The 19,627-nt window shown below is 49.5% G+C and overlaps 1 protein-coding gene across 3 annotated transcripts in view; it reads left to right on the top strand.

The window, feature by feature from the left end:
* The window catches only part of Tanc1 (tetratricopeptide repeat, ankyrin repeat and coiled-coil containing 1), a 216,192-nt gene extending 198,731 nt beyond the window's left edge, over positions 1-17,461 (top strand). For all 3 annotated transcript variants that reach the window (XM_075985123.1, XM_075985122.1, XM_075985121.1), the window contains 8 exons: positions 4,238-4,371; positions 5,677-5,800; positions 6,560-6,735; positions 8,766-8,898; positions 10,796-10,887; positions 12,743-12,889; positions 13,710-13,810; positions 14,413-17,461. In XM_075985123.1, coding sequence (XP_075841238.1) covers positions 4,238-4,371; positions 5,677-5,800; positions 6,560-6,735; positions 8,766-8,898; positions 10,796-10,887; positions 12,743-12,889; positions 13,710-13,810; positions 14,413-15,847 — 2,342 coding nt within the window. In that variant the 3' untranslated portion in view covers positions 15,848-17,461. The remainder of the gene's footprint in view (positions 1-4,237; positions 4,372-5,676; positions 5,801-6,559; positions 6,736-8,765; positions 8,899-10,795; positions 10,888-12,742; positions 12,890-13,709; positions 13,811-14,412) is intronic.
* Positions 17,462-19,627: the final 2,166 nt, after the last annotated feature.

Below are 19,627 nucleotides of genomic sequence, written 5' to 3'. Positions count from 1 at the left end.
GCTCTTCAAACAACCACAGGCAGATTTCTCTTGTCTCCATGTCAGTGAGCTTCAGTGGCTTCAGAGTGTTAAAATCTAGTAATAACAGATGTATGTGGTGTTGGGCACTGTGTTTGTTACTCAGTTTTTCGATAGTTAAGATGTATTTAAACAATGAGATTTGAGCTAAACATCTGATGAACCGTAGGGCTCTTGACATAAGTCTGATCTGGACACTTGAGGAAACTTTCTTGGTCAGACACAGAAAATACACTAGGGGGCTGGAGAGATGGCTCAGCAGTTAAGATGCCTGCTCTTCCAAAGGTTCTGAGTTCAATTCCCAGCAACCACATGGTGGCTCACAACCATCTGTAATGAGATCTTGTACCCTCTTCTGGCCTGCAGTCATATACACAGACAGAATATTGTATACGTAATAAATAAAAAATTTAAAAAAGAAAATAATTTCTAAAAAAGTACACTAGGACAGTGTTTTCTATCTCATCCCGAGGCATTCTGGAGTGTCTCCGCTCCATTCTGGGCCCCTCAGGTCTCCGAGTCCCGGGAGGCTCTGCACCTGCTAGAGCATGTCATTCCTGCCTCGGTGTCAGCACGGACTCTTCACAGGGACTCAGGCTAGCTCTACACCACCCCCTTGGAGAGCAGAAAGGGGTCTGTCCTCCCTTCTGGAGCAGCATTCTACCACAGAGGCCAAGACAAGCTGTTAGGAGGTGCTGTGCCTTGTGGAAGAGCACAGTTGCCTCGGGTTTGGACACCTTGACAGCCACCAGATGCTAGCCCAGGAGTGCTCGCGGTCAGGCCCGAAAAGGCCGGTGTCAGCTGCTAATCTGCTACCTCGCCTGATCCCCTCACTCGCTCCTTCTGTGCCCTCTGCTGCAAAAACAGCCAAGAGACTTGAGGTCAGTCAGAACAGTGCCCCTTGAACACATTTTCCTGGAAAAAAATGTGCTGACCTACTTCCTGAGAAGGTACCAGGTGTGTGTCACTGAGAGAGGAGGAACTTAACAAGAATGGTCTGACCGGCCGGCCCTGTAGTGCTCCCCACCTCCCCAGCTGCTGGGGAAGCTGCTGAAGAAGGGCCAGTGCCCTGGCTGTGAGGTCCACTTACATGTCTCAGGGGCTCATGACCAGAAACAACAGTGAGAGCTGACTTGCCTCCTGGAAGGATGAGGGGCTGTGTTTTCCTTCTGTCTCCCTGTGCTTCAGATGCTAGGCTCCTAGATGAGTTCTTCCTCGTAATCTGCTCCCTCCCACAGTTCCTGCATGATTCCGTGATTTTGAACCCTACTGGGAGAAGTCAGGTGATGGTGTCAGCTGCAGTCAGGCCCGGCTGTCTGGTCTGTAGTGTATGCGTGTGTGCACGTGTCTGTCTCTTGGTTAACCTTGGTCACCAGAGCCATATTTAGGGGAATCTGGAGTGTTTGTTAGCAGAGGGCAGAGGCTTAGGAGTCAACCCTGATGGCGTAGTGTGTATGGAGGGCCACAGGAAGAGCAAGCGTCAGCCCATCAGCCAGCCCTGACGGATGCAAGAGGTCTGAAGGGATCAGTGCAGGCAGGCATGTGTTGGAAAGCAGTCTTCCTGAGCACAGACTTCTGAGGTGCTCGTTACCACACACCCGCAGCTCTACTGAGGAGTCAGAGCATGGGGCCCACCCTTTCCAGAAGGAGGGTCTGAGGTTCCCTCTTCAAGACGGCTCTTGCAGTATGGGTTTTTACTGTGTGTTCTTTGCTATTCGTTAAGTGTGTAAGATTGGCCTATTGAGTTGTGTTTAGGCATGGGGCATGCATGTTCCTGGATGTGTAAAGTTATTCACTGGTATTTCCTTCCCACCGTTGATGGCAGTGTGGATAGTGTCTGCTTTGAGGCCATGTGACAAATGCTACCACACCCTTGCATATTCACCTGGCCTGTTTCCCACCTTATGTGGGATTCCCCTCTGTATGCTGTAAATACTATTGGTTAATAAAGAAACTCTCTTAGGCCTGTGATAGGGTAGAGCAGAGGTGGGGGGGGAGAACTAAACTGAATGCTGGGAGGGGAACTAAACTGAATGCTGGGAGAAGGGAGGAGTCAGAGCTGTGGAGCTGCCACTAGAGACAAACACAGAAACTTTGCTGGTTGGACGAGACCTCGTGGTGATGCACAGATTAACAGAGATGGGTTAAATTAAGATGTAAGAGTTAGCCAATAAAATGTTAGAGCTAATAGGCTAAGTCATGATTTAATTAATGCAGTTTCTGTGTAGCTATTTCGGATCTGAGCTGCTGGGAAATAAGCAAGTGGCCTCCGATGTACACCCGCCCCTGTGTCCTGCCATCGTTCCCACCAGTGAAGAACGGGGTCCCTCACTCTACCATTCTCAGTTCCATCAGTGGCTGAGGAGCGTGGGCACTTCTTGTACGCTCACTGGTATTGACTTGCTCTTTTGTGAAGGGTTTCTTCTCTTTCCCCGCCTGTAGCCTGAGAAGCCAGCCTCTTTCACTAGCTCCTAGGAATACTGCTCTCTCCTGGAAACTAGGAATTGAGGATATATTTAGAAACAGGGTCTTTTTTTAAATTTTTTTATTTTTTTAATTTATTTATTTATTAAAGATTTCTGCCTCCTCCCCGCCCCCGCCTCCCATTTCCCTCCCCCTCCCCCGATCAAGTCCCCCTCCCTCATCAGCCCGAAGAGCAATCAGGGTTCCCTGACCTGTGGGAAGTCCAAGGACCACCCACCTCCATCCAGGTCTAGTAAGGTGAGCATCCAAACTGCCTAGGCTCCCCCAAAGCCAATTAAGATACCATCCTACACCTGTCAGAATGGCTAAAATAAAAAACACCAATGATAGCCTTTGCTGGAGAGGTTGTGGAGGAAGGGGTACCCTCATCCATTGCTGGTGGGAATGCAAACTTGTGCAACCACTCTGGAAAGCAGTGTGGCGGTTTCTCAGGAAATTCGGGATCAACCTACCCCTGGACCCAGCCATACCACACTTGGGAATATACCCAAGAGAGGCCCTATCATACGACAAAAGTATATGCTCTACGATGTTCATATCAGCATTGTTTGTAATAGAAACAGGGTCTTCCAGGAAGGTGAGAATGGTGCCTCAGCCGTGCTTGGCTTCTCCTTCCTCCCGACATCAGGCCGCTTCCTCCTGCCTATCTCAGAACCCTTTGTCCCACTGAGAAGCCATTCTCTTGGCCTGGTTTGTCACCAACACCCAGTTGTCCTTTCTTGGACATAGTTCCTGTGACAAAGCCAGGACATAGGTGTCAGTCATGGGAGTGTTCTTTCCCACGGGTGGTGTGCCCCGCCACCGAATAACACCACCCGTCTGTGATACAGCTGACACTCACCCCAGCACCTTACTTTCTGTTTGATAACATCAAATCCAACTTGTCAACGAGGTGTTTACATTCCAGGAGGCAGGGGTGATAGGGTGGACACTCTTTAATTAGCGCAGTAATTCTTTTTGTTTATAAAATTTGTGTGTGTGTGTGTGTGTGTGTGTGTATACACCACAGGAATGTATGGGCCCATGGCATGGAGGCCAGGAAAAGGCATTAGTCCTCTGAATCTAGGGTGACGGTGTTTGTAAGCAACTGAACTCGGGTTTCCTGGAAGAGCAGGAAGTGCCCTTTACCGCTGAGCCATCTCTCCAGCCCCTCTGTAATTGTTTCCTTGAATGGACTCTGACTTAAGGCTAAGAGACCAGATTTGAATATAACATTAGTCTGCGATACACTGTGTTGCGATTGTCTCTTTTTGAAGAAAACAAGCACCAAACTTTCTAAATCTGATTAAAGCAAAGCATGCTGGGGCCAGCTGAGGTGTCTTTGCCCTCCTAGCTCTAGGAGCATAGCTTGACTTGAGCTGGAGACCCATGTGGGACGGCTCACATATGGCTGACCTCAGTGCTCTCCACCGAGGCTCACCTGAGACTGTCCAGTGCATACAGCCTCAGTTTTGTCCCTGTCGATCTCACCCCAGAGCTGCTCAGTCCTCCTCACGTCTTGGCAGCTGGTTTCCAGGAACAAGCACTGAGGGGCAGGCAGCACAACTTGCCCGTTTCCAGAGACCCCGGCCCAGACATTAGCATAGTGCCGCTGTGCTCTGATGATCACAGATACCATACATATATAGACTGCCCAGGTTCGGGAGGAGAGAGCACGCACCCAGGCAGTGGTAAGTCGAGGCCTGTGAGGCCGTGGCTCTGCACCGATTGACAGCTTCCTCCACCCTTCCCCTAGCCCTGACTGCTGCTGCCGGGAGAGGAAAGCTGGAGGCCTGCGAGCTGCTGCTGGAGCATGGAGCTGCTGTGTCTCGGACCAACAGGAGAGGGGTACCCCCTCTGTTCTGTGCAGCCCGCCAGGGGCATTGGCAGGTGGGTACCTGGGGGCCCTGGCTGCTTTAGGAACCGTAGGTGGGGATTGGGTTGACTGTTAAGAGCACCTGTGGCCCATGAGGCTCGTTGCGATCCCAGGCTTCTCCCTCTGCCGTCATGACTGCTTCTCAGAGGTAAACATGACGGGTAAGTACAATCAACGAGGCAGACTGGGCAGGAGCCCGGCACCCATGCCATGCCACAGACCGGTAGTCTCCTTAACTCCAGGAGGATTACATTACAGTGGTAGAAGGTTCACGATGGCTTGTCTGCTGCTGTTGTTTGTTTTTGTATCCTGTACATAAAACGTTTTGGAATAATAGCTGCCATCTTTAATGCAAGGGAACAGGGCATCACTGTCCCGTTGCTTCTTCCTTCATTTTGAAGCAGGGACCACATCTCTCCCCACACTCACGCCATGTTACACCTACATTTTGCACACCAACAGCTTCATGACCGCTCATTACACAGCCCCTGTGATTAACCCTCTGCCCAGCTCAGTGTCTCTCAACTGACAAGGAACGTGGAAGGGTTTGCTGGTATGCGAACTGAGAGCAGTAGGAATATGCCACTCTGCCGTTCTGGCATTGTGACAGGTGACGTGCCCGGGTAGCCTGGCTGACCCCGTGGATAAAGTGGCTTCCTCCGCCTTACTAGCATGCATGCTATAAAGCACACTGCTGATGCAGAGAATTCACTTCAAGGAGCTTTGCTAAGAGTTGGCCTCTGAGAAGGACAAGCCACCCCCTAGTGCTACATCTGAGCAGCGCATGTGACCAAGGGTGCTGAGTTGCTCTCCTGCCTTCGACCCTTCTCTTGTTACTGTAGTTAGCCCCTTCTCAGTTTGTCTACAGATGTCAACCCTGAGGAAGCTCAGGTTCCTTATGATGGCCTGGATATTTGTATTCAGTCTGCAGAGTGAATGACATGGGTAGGTCAAATCTGTCTATCACTGCAGAGCCCCAGATACACAGGCCCTGTGCTGCTCCTCAGGACCAGTTTGGAACCTTAATGGCAACTGCTGGCCCCTTCCCTATGCTGAGTTACCCGTGCCTCCCCGCAGTGTGGCTGTTCTACCATCACCTAACTGTGGCTGGCATGCCTCACTACTAATGCTACCTGGTATACGTGATTTTGTGCATATAATAACTGGGCGCCCTAGAAGAATACATAGAAGAAGATTTGGTTGAAACAAATACAATAGGGTGGGAAAGATGGAGAACCTGGCTGGGTATAGAGACTGGCTGAGTATGGAGACGGTGGCTTTCTGTGCAGCAGGGGGCTGATTCTCCGTACTTCTTTCAGATTGTCAGATTGCTGTTGGAACATGGCTGCGACGTGAACCTGAGTGACAAGCAGGGTCGCACGCCTCTTATGGTGGCTGCCTGTGAAGGACACCTGAGCACCGTGGAGTTCCTTCTTTCAAAGGGTATGGTGTGTTGCAATGCGCTGGCTTCTTTTGCAGGAAGAGCTTCAGTAGACCCGCTAGTACTTCCCAATTAGCCTTTCTGTCCTGTGTATTTTCTAAGGCATGGTGCAGCCTGGCTGCTTATCGTCAGCTTAGGTGAGACCCTCTGGCCATCAAACCTGCTCGGGTCGATATACTCACAGGCCGGCATCCAGATGCTGGGAGCCTCAGGAGCCCAGGTTTATTCGTGTACTGTGATTGTATTACTGGACTTGGGGATTACAAGCTGTGGCCCAAGTCAGGTCCAGCCACCCCTCTTCAATAAGCCAATTAAAAGAACCAAATTAAAAGTAGAAGGCAGAAAAAGGAAATTTACTCAGTGTGGCCACATTGGGAAGAGGAACAGAGATCCAGTAGCCTCCGCGAGTCTATCTTTGGGGTCCTGAAGTGAAATCAAAATGTAACTTAAGGCCAAGGATATGAACGTCTAAGCAGTTCTGGTCAAGGTTGTTCTTGCATGCCATTGGCCCGTCATTGTCTGGGCTTTCGTCTTGCCCTGCTGTGCGGTCTAACAGTTGTTAAAACTGGGAAATCTCTTTTTGGGAAACAAGTTCTTTCTCTCTCTGGTGCTTTTTCCTTCTCTCAGCATGAGATTCTTGCAGGGAAAAGCTCATTCTTTGGGGTCCATTTTTCAACAATCAGATAGTGAGATTGGGGAACACAATCTCTATAGAACCTCTTCGTTCCTGCCAACCAGTTACAAATGGAGTCTGCTCTCAGGTGCTGCTCTTTCTTCCCTGGACAAAGAAGGTCTGTCCGCCTTGAGCTGGGCGTGTCTGAAGGGTCACAGGGCCGTGGTCCAGTACCTGGTCGAAGAAGGAGCAGAGATAGATCAGACAGACAAAAATGGCCGCACGCCTTTGGACCTGGCTGCCTTCTATGGTGATGCGGAGACGGTGCGTACTAACGGGTGTTCACTTCCGGTGTGCACCTTCCCCCATGTGCAGGATGGGACCGATGGGGAGGGGGTCCTGCTGTGATGCTCGGGCTTCATGAAGCTGTCTGACTGTGGCCTGTGTGTGTGCACACATGCAAACATGGTGTATGGGGGCTTTTCAGTGGTCCAATCCAGGACTGTCAGCCAAGATTTTAATGCACTCTTTAAAGCCCGAAAGCCCTACCCCTACCAGCTGCACATACCGCAGACATGGAGTTGAACACGTATGCCCCATTCATAGCTCTGTTTTTATCATGTGCTGCATATAAATACAGTTCCTGTGTAGGCCATTCAGAAACCATTTTCCCTTAAGAAAAATGATTAACTAAGAATCGTTAACTTAAAATATGCTATTTTAAATTGTTTTCAAGCTGATTGTTCTAAGTTCTTTTAGCTATAATTTTAGTTTGTACACTGGGAACTGGGAGATGTCTTGCAGGGCAGATGCCGTGCTTTGTCGGGGTACACATTCCAGACCTCTGCAGGCACTAGAGCCTTGTTGAGCCACTTGGGAATCTTTCCCATAGTCCCATACGTCTGATGAGAGGATGAGCCAGAGAGACGTGTCACACTGTGGAGGGGGGTGACCTGTGGTCAGGATTTTATTTAGGCGTTGATCCATCAGTAGAAATATCACTGGACAAATGACTCTTAAAAGAGTCTACTCTCGATTATTATGGCTGTGTGCTCAGAAACGCAGCTGCCAGACCAAAGAGCAATCCTTTGGTTTGTAAAGGTAAGGTCTCACACAGCCCTGCCTGGCCTCATGCTCCCTAGCATAGCCAGTGTTGGCCTTGCACTTCTGATCTTCCCCTCTATACATCCCAAGTCTGATGAAGGTGTGCGCCATTATACCTGGCCGTAATTCTGCTTTTTACTTTCTAAGGACACCCATTACCACAGAACCCATCTTCCACACCGAATGGGAGCTTGCATTTCCATGCCAGGGGCTCCAATGTCTTCACATCACCATTGACCCTCTACACACTCTTTTAGAATGTAATTAGAGTGCCTTGAGTGTGGGTTGATATCTCACCCTGGCTTTGATTTTCATTTCTTATTTTTTAAATATTTTTATTTATTTTGTATACAGCATTCTATCTGCATGTATGCCTGCAGACCAGAAGAGGGCACCAGATTTCATTACAGATGGTTGTGAGCCACCATGTCGTTGCTAGGAATTGAACTCAGGGCCTCTGGAAGAACAGTCAGTGCTCTTAATCTCTGAGCCATCTCTCCAGCCCCCTGATTTCCATTTCTTTAACAACTAGTGACTTAGAGCTATTTCACATACTTGCTGTGTCTCCTCTATGGAGAAATACCTTACTCACTTAATGGTTTGGTTTTATGATTATTATAGCTCTTTTTATATTCTAGACAGTAACCTCTCTAGTATTATCTTGAATACCCAGTGGATTGGTAGGAAACGTGTCCTGTTGCATATACACAACCAACTAAGTTGGATATAAGTTTCTTTTCTAGTAAGTGGAAACTTCGGAGTGGCCAAAGTAGTTCTTTTTCTTAGCATCTCCTGTGCTGTGCACACACAACTATTTCGTCACACCCAGCCTTTATACCCTGACCTCAGACACACCATCTTCTCGGCCCTAATCATGTCATCTCTTTCTTAAATCCGAAAATGAATGACGCTGGCCCATCTGGCTCCCGGTTGCTCGTGTCTGCAGCTTATCCTCCCACGCGGGGTGAATCTGTGTGTCTGGAGCATGCAGAAGCCTCCCTGCTAGCTGCGGCTGGAAAGGTGACCATGAGTCCTGCCTGTGGCCTTGGAAGTGGGGTCAGACACAGGCTGTGTACTTGGTCTCACACCTGTCTGTACCTGTGACTCGCCTTCCTCATCACTGGCAGAGATTCTAGCCGTGGGCTGTGGTGTCACTTCAGTTTTATTTCTGGTCCCACAACGACCAGAGGCCCCCGTGCCGCTCTGGCCCTGAACTGCTCCTCAGGCTTGTGCTTTCCCTGCTGCTGTAGGTGCTGTATCTGGTGGAGAAGGGAGCTGTGATTGAGCATGTGGACCACAGCGGGATGCGCCCCCTGGACAGAGCCATCGGTTGTCGGAACACCGCTGTGGTGGTTACCCTGCTCAGAAAAGGAGCCAAACTAGGTCGGTGAACCTCACTTCCTTTAGGCCAGTGAACCCCACTTCCATTCAGCAGGGCCAGAGGGTCAGCTTCCAGAACCTTCTTTGAAGGGACTAAAGATGTTATACCTGCTAGGGGACTGGCATCATGTGCATTCTCTCTCCCTCTCCCTCTCCCTCTCCCTCTCTCTCTCTCTCCCTCTCTCCCTCTCTCCCTCTCTCCCTCTCTCCCTCTCTCTCTCTCTCTCCCTCCCTCCCTCCCTCCCTCCCTCCCTCCCTCCCTCCCTCTCTTTCTCCCTCTCTCTCTTTCCTCTCTCTTCCTTTTGCTCTTTCTCTCCACCACCTGCTCTGCCCTGTCTCATGTCTCATTTAATCCCCCAGTCATCCAGAAAACTGAAGTAGCTTTTGATAATTCTTTTTTTTTAAAAAATGACATTTTATTTATGTGCATGAATCCAAGCTGCACACAGAGGTCAGAGGACAGCCGGTGGGAGTCAAGTTCTTTCTTTCTGCTACGGGGTCCCAGCAATTAAACTCAGGTCCACAGCCTTGGACGCAAATGCCTTCAACCATTGAGCCATCTTCTGGCCATTAGCTTCTAATACTACAGGTAGACAGAGAGCTGAAGCTAAGGGAAAGGGACGCTCACACCAGGAAGTATTAGCATCTTGCTTTTTTTATTGCTGTGATGAGACCCTGGCCAAGGCAACTTACAGAAGAAAGGGTCAGTTGGGGAGTTAGAGTTGAAGGGTAAGTCCGTGACCGTCGTGGTGGGGAGTGTGGAGTGGCAGGCATGGGGCTAGAACAGTAGCTGAGAGCTTACGTCTGACCCAAAAGCTTGAGGCAGGGAGATAACTGGGAATGGCATTGGCTCTTGAAGCCTCAAAGCCCACACACATGGCAGATATACTCCCAGAAGACCACACCTCCTAATCCCACACAAACAGTTCTACCAACTGGGACCAACCGTGCAGTTATATGGAGGCCATCGTCATCCAAACCGCTGCAGTTAGGTTCTGCTTTAACTGGAGATGGGCTGAGCATCCGCAGCTCAGAAAGCCCTGGATGGTTCCGTAGAATAGCTGCTGTTCTACGGTTCTCAGTGCCGGCTTGACAGAAAGCCATGACCCCAGCGTACACAGTTTCTGTGAAGGAGACGTTGAGCAGAGAGTGAGCATTAGCTAAAGGGTGTGAGGAGGCTCACCTGGGTGGTTGGTAGAACGTCACATAAATCCAGCATGTATGCAGGGGAGAACCACAGCGCCCCTGATTTGATTTGCTGTCCAGGTCCTTTGACCATGAGCAGTTTGGGGCACAGGGGCCTGTGTGGAAAATTGTTTGTCCCAGTATTTTAGCAGTTTCCCTTTTTCCCTTGATCCTGTAGTGACCACGCCTTCTTTATACTTGAAAAAGAAGCACAAAATGCAGAGGGAGCTCAGTGGCCTCCCAAGGTCATAGTGAGTGGCTGATCTGCAGTGTCCCAAGGCCAGGCTAAGTGCTAGAGAGAAGGCTGTAGCCAGTCTAGACCAAAAGAGAAGCTGAACAGGGATGGAACAGGGGACCCAAATTTGGACCTCAGAGCGGACTAAAGTCAGAGTACAGGGGCCTTAGAGACAGCAACCTTCCACCCCTAACATACTGGGTGCTACAGGAGGAAGATTTGCCTGTGAGGGCTTCATTGCTTTTTCCTGACTCCTTCTCAGGGGAAGGTGAGCACTTAGTTCCCATTGTTAGGAGAGCAATAAGGAGAGCTTTTGTGGGCACTGATGAGTCCCCAGCAGGGGCTGCCTCTGCATAAAATGGATGACAAGTATAAACCAGCTTGCTAGTTTCCTGCTGCCAGGAGCACCTAGGCACAGCCCTGAGTTCCTGCAGCTGGTGCAGCCGAGGATGCACCCCTGACAGCATGTTTGTTTTGCAGGAAATGCCGCTTGGGCGATGGCCACGTCCAAACCTGATATTTTGATTATACTTTTACAGAAATTGATGGAGGAAGGGAATGTGATGTACAAGGTAAGTGCCTTTGTCTCTCTCTCTCTGCTGCTGTGGTTGGCGTGGGACCACCTCTCAGTCTGGTATTGGATGCTGCGGCCACGCTCCTGTGCGGAGCTGTAACTTAGCAGGAATGCAGTTCCAAAACGTTCCCACCTGACCCCTTGCTCGGGAGCCTGCTAATCTCCAAACAGCAGAATCTTAATGGGAAAGCAATTTTCTTTGTGTCTGAGAACAATTGTCAGGAATCCTCCCAGCAGTGGCTGTGACTTCCTGAAGGAGAGTCACTGCTAGGTCAGCTGGCACATCCCACAGGAAGGTCCCTTGGCTTCCCTACCTTCCACAAGTCCAAGCATGGCACTGGACCTAGTCACGAGGTACATGGCAGAAGACACCAGGGAGCACTTAGAGAAGGAAAGAACATTTAAGGGGACAGGAGGATGGTGCAGTGCCTCACGTTGGCCGCCACGCCCGGCTGCCTGACTCTGAATCCTAGACCCCACTGGTAGGAAGGAGAGAACCGAGTCATACAGGTTGTCCTCTGCCCTCCACGTGTGTTCTGTAGTGTGTGTGTGCCAACACGATACAAATACATGCCAAATTAATAAATATATCTGGAAAGAAAATTAAAAAGAGCCATCCTGTGCCCCGCCGCGGCCTTTCACTATTATGTTCTTAAGTATAAATTTGGGGATTTTAAGTGTTTTTAGTGATATTTTTATTGAATGTGGCCAAGTAATATGTTCACAATTTCTCAAGAGATAGTTATTTTTTTCCCCCCAATTTCCCTCAGAAAAAGAAAGAAAACCTACAGGCTCAAAAATTTGATCCTAAATTTTCCCAAATGAGCTATTAGTTCAGATCCTAGTAATTGCTTGCAGCTTTGCAGACTGTGCAGCCCAGCCAGCTACTGCTGGTACAGAGGTAGGCGCGGGCCATAGACACACAGGCCCGGGGGCGTGGCTACGCCCAGGAAAGCGGTAAATAGGTGTCCTGGTTTAGGTAGGTGTGTAGGCATATGCATATATACTACTCTTTTCAGACCTGTAATTAGGTAGGATTAAGATTGGGGGGGCACCCAAGATGGTGACGACTTTGATCCTTTTCCCTACTAGGCAGCCTCATCTGCTAGGTTGTTCATTTATTCCCCGTTTGTTGTTTCTTTCATAGTAACAAATAACGAGGCATAGAGCATGAGCCAGCAGGGTTCCCAGCTTGGAGGCGGTTGGAAATTGAGTTCAGGGTGTATATTGTTGTGGCTTTGAAGTGGTTTTAATATGGATTCTGCAAGGTAATTATGTCAGAAATAGCCAGCCATTTCCAACAGGCGGCGGCTCCTGCTGAGCAGTGAGGCTGACTGAGCAAATGGATTTCTTTAGCCTTGAGAGGGATGCGCGGTGGCTCTGATTTCCAAAGCCTGTTCTTCCGTGCTTCTCGGAGAAAAATTATTATTCGACAGCAAGCTGCAGGTTTAGCCACGAATCACTGTCTGCTGTAGGAACGACAGCATTTTTTTCATCAGCTTTGCCTCTTCGTTGGCTTTCTATTCTACTTGAAATTAAAATATATTTCAGTGAAACACGGTTCTTGAAATAACACTGAAGTTATATGTGAGAAGGTAATTTGCTGTGTGAAGGTGGAGAGTTGGTGATTTTGCAGCTTACACTTCTTGTTAAGCCGTCTATGTCCTTGTGGTGTGAAGTCGGTGCAGCCTGAGCACGTTCACACTAGTCAGTGTCCCGGTTCCTAAGAAGCCCACCTGTCCGGATCCTTCTCACGTGCTGTGATGCTTTTACGTGAGGGAGGGTCTTCAACACGGTGGCTCATCTTAGGGCCCCTGGGAAAGGATAACTTAAATGTGATTTTTGAATCCTAGAAAGGGAAGATGAAGGAGGCGGCCCAGAGGTACCAGTACGCCTTAAGGAAGTTTCCTCGGGAAGGATTCGGGGAAGACATGAGGCCCTTCAATGAGCTCAGAGTCTCCCTCTATCTCAATCTGTCTCGATGCCGGAGGAAAACAAACGTAAGCCAGCGTTGTTATCCTTACCCAGTTCTTTAGCAGCAGGTGACGGGAGGCTCAATCTTGGGACACCCTTCTGTCTGGGGTGCTGCGAGGTCAAGGTCATAGCCACTGTCCACCTCCCAAAATGCTGGTGGAAGAAAGCACTTAGGTTGATGGAATGCGCTTGGGTTGATTTGCCTTTGCTTCAGCGAAAGCAGCAAATACAAGCTGCGCCCCCTCCCCTAGCTGTGATGCTCCCAGCATTGTCCATAATCAAAGGCCTTCCCTCCCCACATTCTAGAAAAGTCCAGCACAAATGGCCGTGACAGTCAGCCTGCCTTGTGGCCCTAAGGTTTGTTCAGGGGGCCTGCTTAGTGAATACTCAGTTTCTCACCCACAGTGGTTAGCTTGTACTTTGTTACTACTGGATGTCTATAGTTCTTCCGACTGATGTTTGGAACTTCACCCCACCCCCACCCCCACCCAGTGTAGCTCACCTGCTCTGGGGCCCACACTCCTGCCCTGCTGAGAGAGCAGAAGGATGGATGCGTGCACACAGACATACACACAGACCGCTCCTGTGTTGGACTCTGTCCTGTTACCTTTGCCTTCTGGGCCCGGTTGCCACTGCTCTCTCCTGAGTCATAATTGCTGCTTCTGTAATGGATCTGAAGAACAGTCCTCAGCTCTGTTTATCCAGCTTGAAGCCAGCAGATGGGGAACTATGCCTTGTGCTACCCCCCAAGTCCCAGTGCCCCGCTGCCCTTAGAGCAGAGCTCCTGGGAGACAGTCCCTGTTCTTGACACTACTTCTGACTCATGTGTTTAATTGTTGGCCCCAGGACTTTGGCTTGGCAGAAGAATTTGCTTCAAAGGCTCTGGAACTGAAACCCAAGTCCTATGAAGCCTTTTATGCCCGGGCAAGAGCCAAAAGGAATAGCAGGTACTCTCTGGGGTCATGTGACTATGGGAGCCTTTTCGTTCTGGGAGATCGAGCCTGCTAGATGAGTTTGCGGGTATTTTCCTTCGTCAGGGTTGTTACTCAGACAGCTCTCATCCTTTTTATAGAGACCAGTAGCTTCCAAGAGGCATGGTAGCGGCTGTTACTATAGCGGTCAACCTTTGACTTTCTTGACATTCCCTTCCATACCCCAGCACAGAACACCTGCCGAGTTCTTGCTTCAGTGAGACTGGCAAATAGGGGTGGCAGGGGAGCAGCAGAGGGTTATGTCTGATCTCTGAGTTAGAAGGGGGCATGATAAGGGCCAAAGAAGATACTGTGAGCCTGACTTTGGCTCCCTCTGTCTGTGGATCTTTATGGATAGATCAGGGTCACCGAGTCACAATGCTCTGATGGATAGACCAGGGTCACTGAGTCACAGTGCCAAGCTGCACCATACTCAGCCCGGCAACTCCGGGCTAACCAGGACCTAAGCACCTCAGCAAGTGCTTGAACCTCACTCTTCCCCCTTCGAGGACAGCTAGGTTACATTCAGAGCATGCTCATATGTGGCTTCTAATCACATCTTCTGCTTTCATGTAAAGACAGTTCCTGGCAGCTCTGGCTGACTTGCAGGAGGCTGTGAAACTCTGTCCGGCCAATCAGGAAATCAAGAGGCTTTTGGCCCGGGTGGAAGAAGAGTGCAAGCAACTCCAGAGGAACCAACAGCAAAAACAGCAGGGTCCCCTGCCAGCCCCCTCCAATGACTCGGACAATGAAGAAGACGCACCAGCCTCGAGTTTAAAGGACCCCTTCCCCATCGAGGAGGCGGAAGAGGAAGAATCCTCATCACCGGAAGAATCCATTTCCCCAACTCCCAGATCCCAGCCCCCGTCATCTGTCCCTTCCCCATATATCCGAAACCTTCAAGAGGGATTACAGTCCAAAGGCAGACCAGTGTCACCACAGAGCCGGGCAGGGACCAGCAAGTCCCTGAGAGAGACTGTAGCCCAGCCAGGCTTGGTTATGCAGCCTACCAAACAGGCACAGATAGTGAAGACCAACCAACATCTGGGTTCTGGGCAGTCTAGCATGAGAAACAGTAGCGCAAAACTACAGGCGTCTTCCCAGAACCCTCCCCCAAGTCCCATGCCTGGTAGAATATCTGTAGCCCCTGCCTCCAGCAGAAACCAGCATTTAGAGGGACCGAGTCCCTTCCCTGCAGGAACTGGGTGTGGCCACTTTGGGGATCGACTGGGCCCCAGCCAGAATCTCCAGCTGCAGCGCAGCAGCGAGAGCGGCGCCGCTTACCCTCTACCAAGCAAAGTCAAAGCTGCCGAGCGGCTCCTGGCTCACGCCTCCATGACCGTGGACGTGGCTCCTCCAAGCCAGGGCGGGCCAATGAGTGGCAGCGAGGCGCGGCACCCGGCTTCCCTCACTAGCTCGGGCTCTTCTGGCTCCCCATCCAGCAGCATAAAGATGTCAAGTTCAACCAGTAGTTTGACCTCCAGCAGTAGTTTCTCAGACGGGTTCAAGGTCCAGGGACTAGACTCGCGAATCAAAGACAAAGGTACCAGTCAGGCGCAGGGCGGCACCACTGAACACAGGCCCCGCAATACCCCGTTCATGGGCATCATGGACAAGACTGCCAGGTTTCAGCAGCAGAGCAATCCTCCCAGTCGCTCCTGGCACTCCCAGGTGCCAGAGGGGCTACTGACAAACACACCCACTGCAGCTGGCCTGCAGTCTAGCTCCGAAAAGCCCGCTCTCAAGCCAGGCGGGTATTGTAGCCAAGCCAAACCCTGTTCGGTTTCCCCGCTGAGCGCGAGCATCCACAACGGGGCACAGGTGAAGGAGCTGGAGGAGAGCAAGTGCCAAATTCCAGCCCTCTGTCAAGACAGCAGGAAAACTAAGGGTGTCCCTCATCTGTATCAGGAAAACATCTCGAAGCAGCCGCCACCCCACGTCAGTACGGAAGCCCACAGGAGCCACCTCACTTCTGCAAAACCAAAGCGATCATTCATAGAGTCAAATGTGTGAGCCTTAAGCAACCCCTGTGTAGTATTCGGAGTGCAGTCTGTTGGCTCGTGGTAGCGAATAATGTCTTTTTTTTTCATAATAAAAATTACATTTTAGCCATATTTTCCACCTCTTGGGTGGATCTGATGCCATTGACATATTAAAAATGTAGAATAAAACTATAGCAAGTAGCTAGAAATCACCTGCAAACAGAATACTAAACAGAATTGAAAACTACAGTCAGCTTCTATCAAATTTAAAGGCTGCCAAGAAGACATCAACTAATGCTGTTCTCTTAGGAGATGATTTGGTTCGCTATGTATAAAAGCACATCTACTTAGAGAAGAAAAAAAAATCCATTGGTAAAAGATTGTAATTCCTGGTGTACTGTCTGGAAGTGTATCCTGGAGAAGACTGGGGAATGTTTAAGTTCCAGGCCCCTTAGTCACCCCAGTTCTTACGTACGTATAAAAACTGCAGCCCGTGTGGCTTCTGGCTGGATAGAATGGTGACTGTAAACAGCAGGGTTTTGTCTGTCGGGGAAATGTGAGCACACCCAGGTGTCGTTCCCGTCATGGCGTTACTCAGAAGGGATCAAATACGTATTTCCATGTTACAGTGTTTTTGCAGAGTATTTTTGTAGCCCTCTTTTAGGAACTATGCTCACGCCGCACGGTGTCACTGATAGAAGGGGAAAAGGCTGTCTAGAACTTTGGTGAGCAGGTCGGATACTTTGTGCAAAAGTACGAAGACAAGCTCTCTTGGTAGTGCCTACAAACCAGCTCTAGCTGGTTCCAAAAGTGCTCTGGACAGTGACGAGAGTCCCTGCATCGAGCCTCTGGTGTCCTCTGAGGACAATGTTTAAACAGGATCCTTGAGGTCTGGGTGGCTGTTTTGCTTTCATTCCTCAGTTATTATCTCGTGGTCACATGTTGTATATATAAATAGCTAGCCCAGTTTTATCCAGACTTGTAAATATGACTCAAAAGAAGTTAATCTACAGACAAACAGCAAAACCCCGCCATCTATCTGCATGTTCTCTGTAAGCTTCATCCGTGCTGGGGATCGCACTGGACGACGCGATCTCACGGCATGTTAACCGTATACCCGTAACGGCACTTTATCTCATCGTCTGAGCACCTCGGAGGTGCTCACATCCGCGCTGGTGTAGTGTTCATCTGTAAAGATAAGGTACAGGGATGAGCCATGTTTTAAGGTATTTTTATATGAAAATGGTGTTATTGGAGGATGTCCAAATGCTGGTTTGAGAGAGGTGGGGGAAGTATTTTATACATTGAGATGTGAAATGTATTTTCTAGAACTGGGGAGAAGGAAGTTCTATATTTGCAGAATGTTTTAAAAACGAGTAGCCCTGATGTTTCCTGTGAGCATCACTAAGGTTTTGTACAAGTAAGGGACCTTGCGGTGTCATTTGGCATTTGTTCCTGTGTGCGTAGCGTGCTGTGTACAAAGAGCTAGGCCGTTTGTACGAGCTTCCTCTGAGTTCCGCTCTAATTACTCTGGCTATTTATTGTTTTCTTTAATATTTGTGAACGTCTTTCCTTTTGTTATGTAGTTTCGTTTCTGCACAACTACTGTACTTTTCCATATGGAATAAAAACCATTACTACAGTGGGTTGGTATTCATTCATGGGGGTGAGTAGACAGTAATATCCCTCCGACAGCCATCCACCTCATGTTAATGGTACCCTGAAGAGTGGAAGATGCTTTCGATATGCCAACAATCTCATATTTCATTTTCGTTTCAGAATAAAGCAGAAGCTTCTGGAAATTCCAGAGGATGCTAGAATCCTAACTGGTGATTTTTCCTTAAATAGGAAAGAAGCATGAGGAGAGGCCATGTGTGCTGATGGGCTCGCCGGCAGGGGGTTAGCCGTAACCCTGTAGCTGGCGGTGCACTGAGCGGTTAGAGAACAGAGCTCGGGGAACGGCTGGCTCTTCAGGCACATTGGCGTTATCTTTCAGTTAAACGCGTCCATTTGTCTTTATGCCCACAGGTGGTTTCAAAGCAGTCAAGAATGATGCAGTTTTTGTTGCATCGTGATACAGTACTTACTTGAAATGTTTTTGTTTATGTATTTTTTTACTTCAAGTTTTTGGAGACTTTCCCGTGTGCATACTATATTCCCTTTTCCAGCTCCCTGTCTTCCATCCTCCCTCATCACCCCCATGTCTTCTCAAATTCATGGCCCTTCAGTTACTGTTACACACACACGTGCACACACTCACACACCCCTCCCCAATCTGCAGAGTCCAGCTATTGTTGCTTGTATGTGCATGCATTTAGAACTGGATAGCCTATTGGGGGGCTTGCCTCTTGAGAAGATGAGTTTTTCTTCTCTCAGCAGCTGTTAATTGCCTGTAGCTCTTCATCTAGTGGTGGGGACCGTGAGATTTCCCTCATCCTTGTTGCCATATGTCTATGCTCTTTTCATAATATGAGATTTTTATTTTTTACATCCCAGCCACAGTTTCTCCTCTTTCCTCTCTTCTCAGTCCCTCCCCCTTCAATTCCTCATCCATTTCTATTCAGAAAAGGGCAGGCCTTCCTCCCATAGATATCAACCAAATATGGCACAAAAAGTTGGAGTAGGACTAGGCATCTCCCCCCATGGTGCTGGACAACCCAGTGTGAGGGGTAAGGGTCCCAAAGTCAGCAAGGGTCAGAGTCAGCCCCTGCTCCCACTGTTAGGGGTCCCACAAGAAAGCCAAGCTACACAACTGCCACAAATATAGATGAGCCTAGTTCAGGCCCATGCAGGCTCCCTGGTTGTCAGTTCGGTCTCCATGAGCACCTATGGGCCCAGGTTAGTTGATTCTGTGGGTTTTCTTGTGGTGTCCTTGATCCCTCTGGCTCCCACAATCCTTTCTCCCTCTCTTCAGCACGATTCCCCGAACTGTTTAAGGTCTGCCGGTGGGTCTCCATCTGTTTCCAGCAGCTGCTGGATGAGGCTTCTCTGATGACAACTGGGCTAGGCGCCAGTCTATGAGTGTACTAGCTAAGACTGCAAATGGAGGACACACAGCCTGAACTGGACATCTCCTATAGCCAGGCAAGACCTCAGTGCTGGGATTGGGGCAGCAACCCAGCTATAAAAACTTTTGATGTACAATTCGTCCTGCCTGCAAGAGGTGTTGTGGTAAAGGTTACTGTCTTGTTCTTGTTGCTAGAGCCTTCCAGTGCTTCCAGGCTTCAACACTGTCAAGGTTAAAAGAGAAGAATGGGCCAGGAGGGCCGAAGTAGTCCTGGATTCTGACCGCATAGCTCTTGTCCTGGCTATACTAGCCAGCAGCAGTTCGTGAGGACCGCCATGACGTCGCTGTTCAGATTTAGTTGTGGTAAAGACAGGACATGCTTATTGTCCAGGCAAGAAGTGAAGTCTCACGAAGCTCCAGTCAGAGGGCGCTGGACCCCTAAACCAGCCCCTGGGCCCACAGTGTCCATCAGGGGGCTGAGGGTCTTGGTTGGAGTTGGTTTTTGCTTACCTTGTGCTGAAGATGGAGTTGTCTGGCATCGTCTGTTTATATAGAAAATGTTGAATTTGGAAAACCAGCAGTTTTCAGGTATTTTGCTTTATAAGAAACCTTAATCCATCTATTTTACTTTATGTGCATGGTATTTTGTCTGCTTATATGTGTGTGCGCGCCATGTGCGTGCCTGGTGCCATGGGTCCCCTGGAAGTGGAGTTACAGACAGTTGTGAGCCACCACATGGGTGCTGAGAATTGAACCCGGGTCCTCTAGAGGAACAAACACCCAGTGCTCCTAACCATTGAGCCG

This window comes from Microtus pennsylvanicus, chromosome 9 (genome assembly GCF_037038515.1).
Source record: "Microtus pennsylvanicus isolate mMicPen1 chromosome 9, mMicPen1.hap1, whole genome shotgun sequence".
NCBI lineage: Eukaryota > Metazoa > Chordata > Mammalia > Rodentia > Cricetidae > Microtus > Microtus pennsylvanicus.
This window is presented reverse-complemented; position numbering and strand designations above follow the sequence as displayed.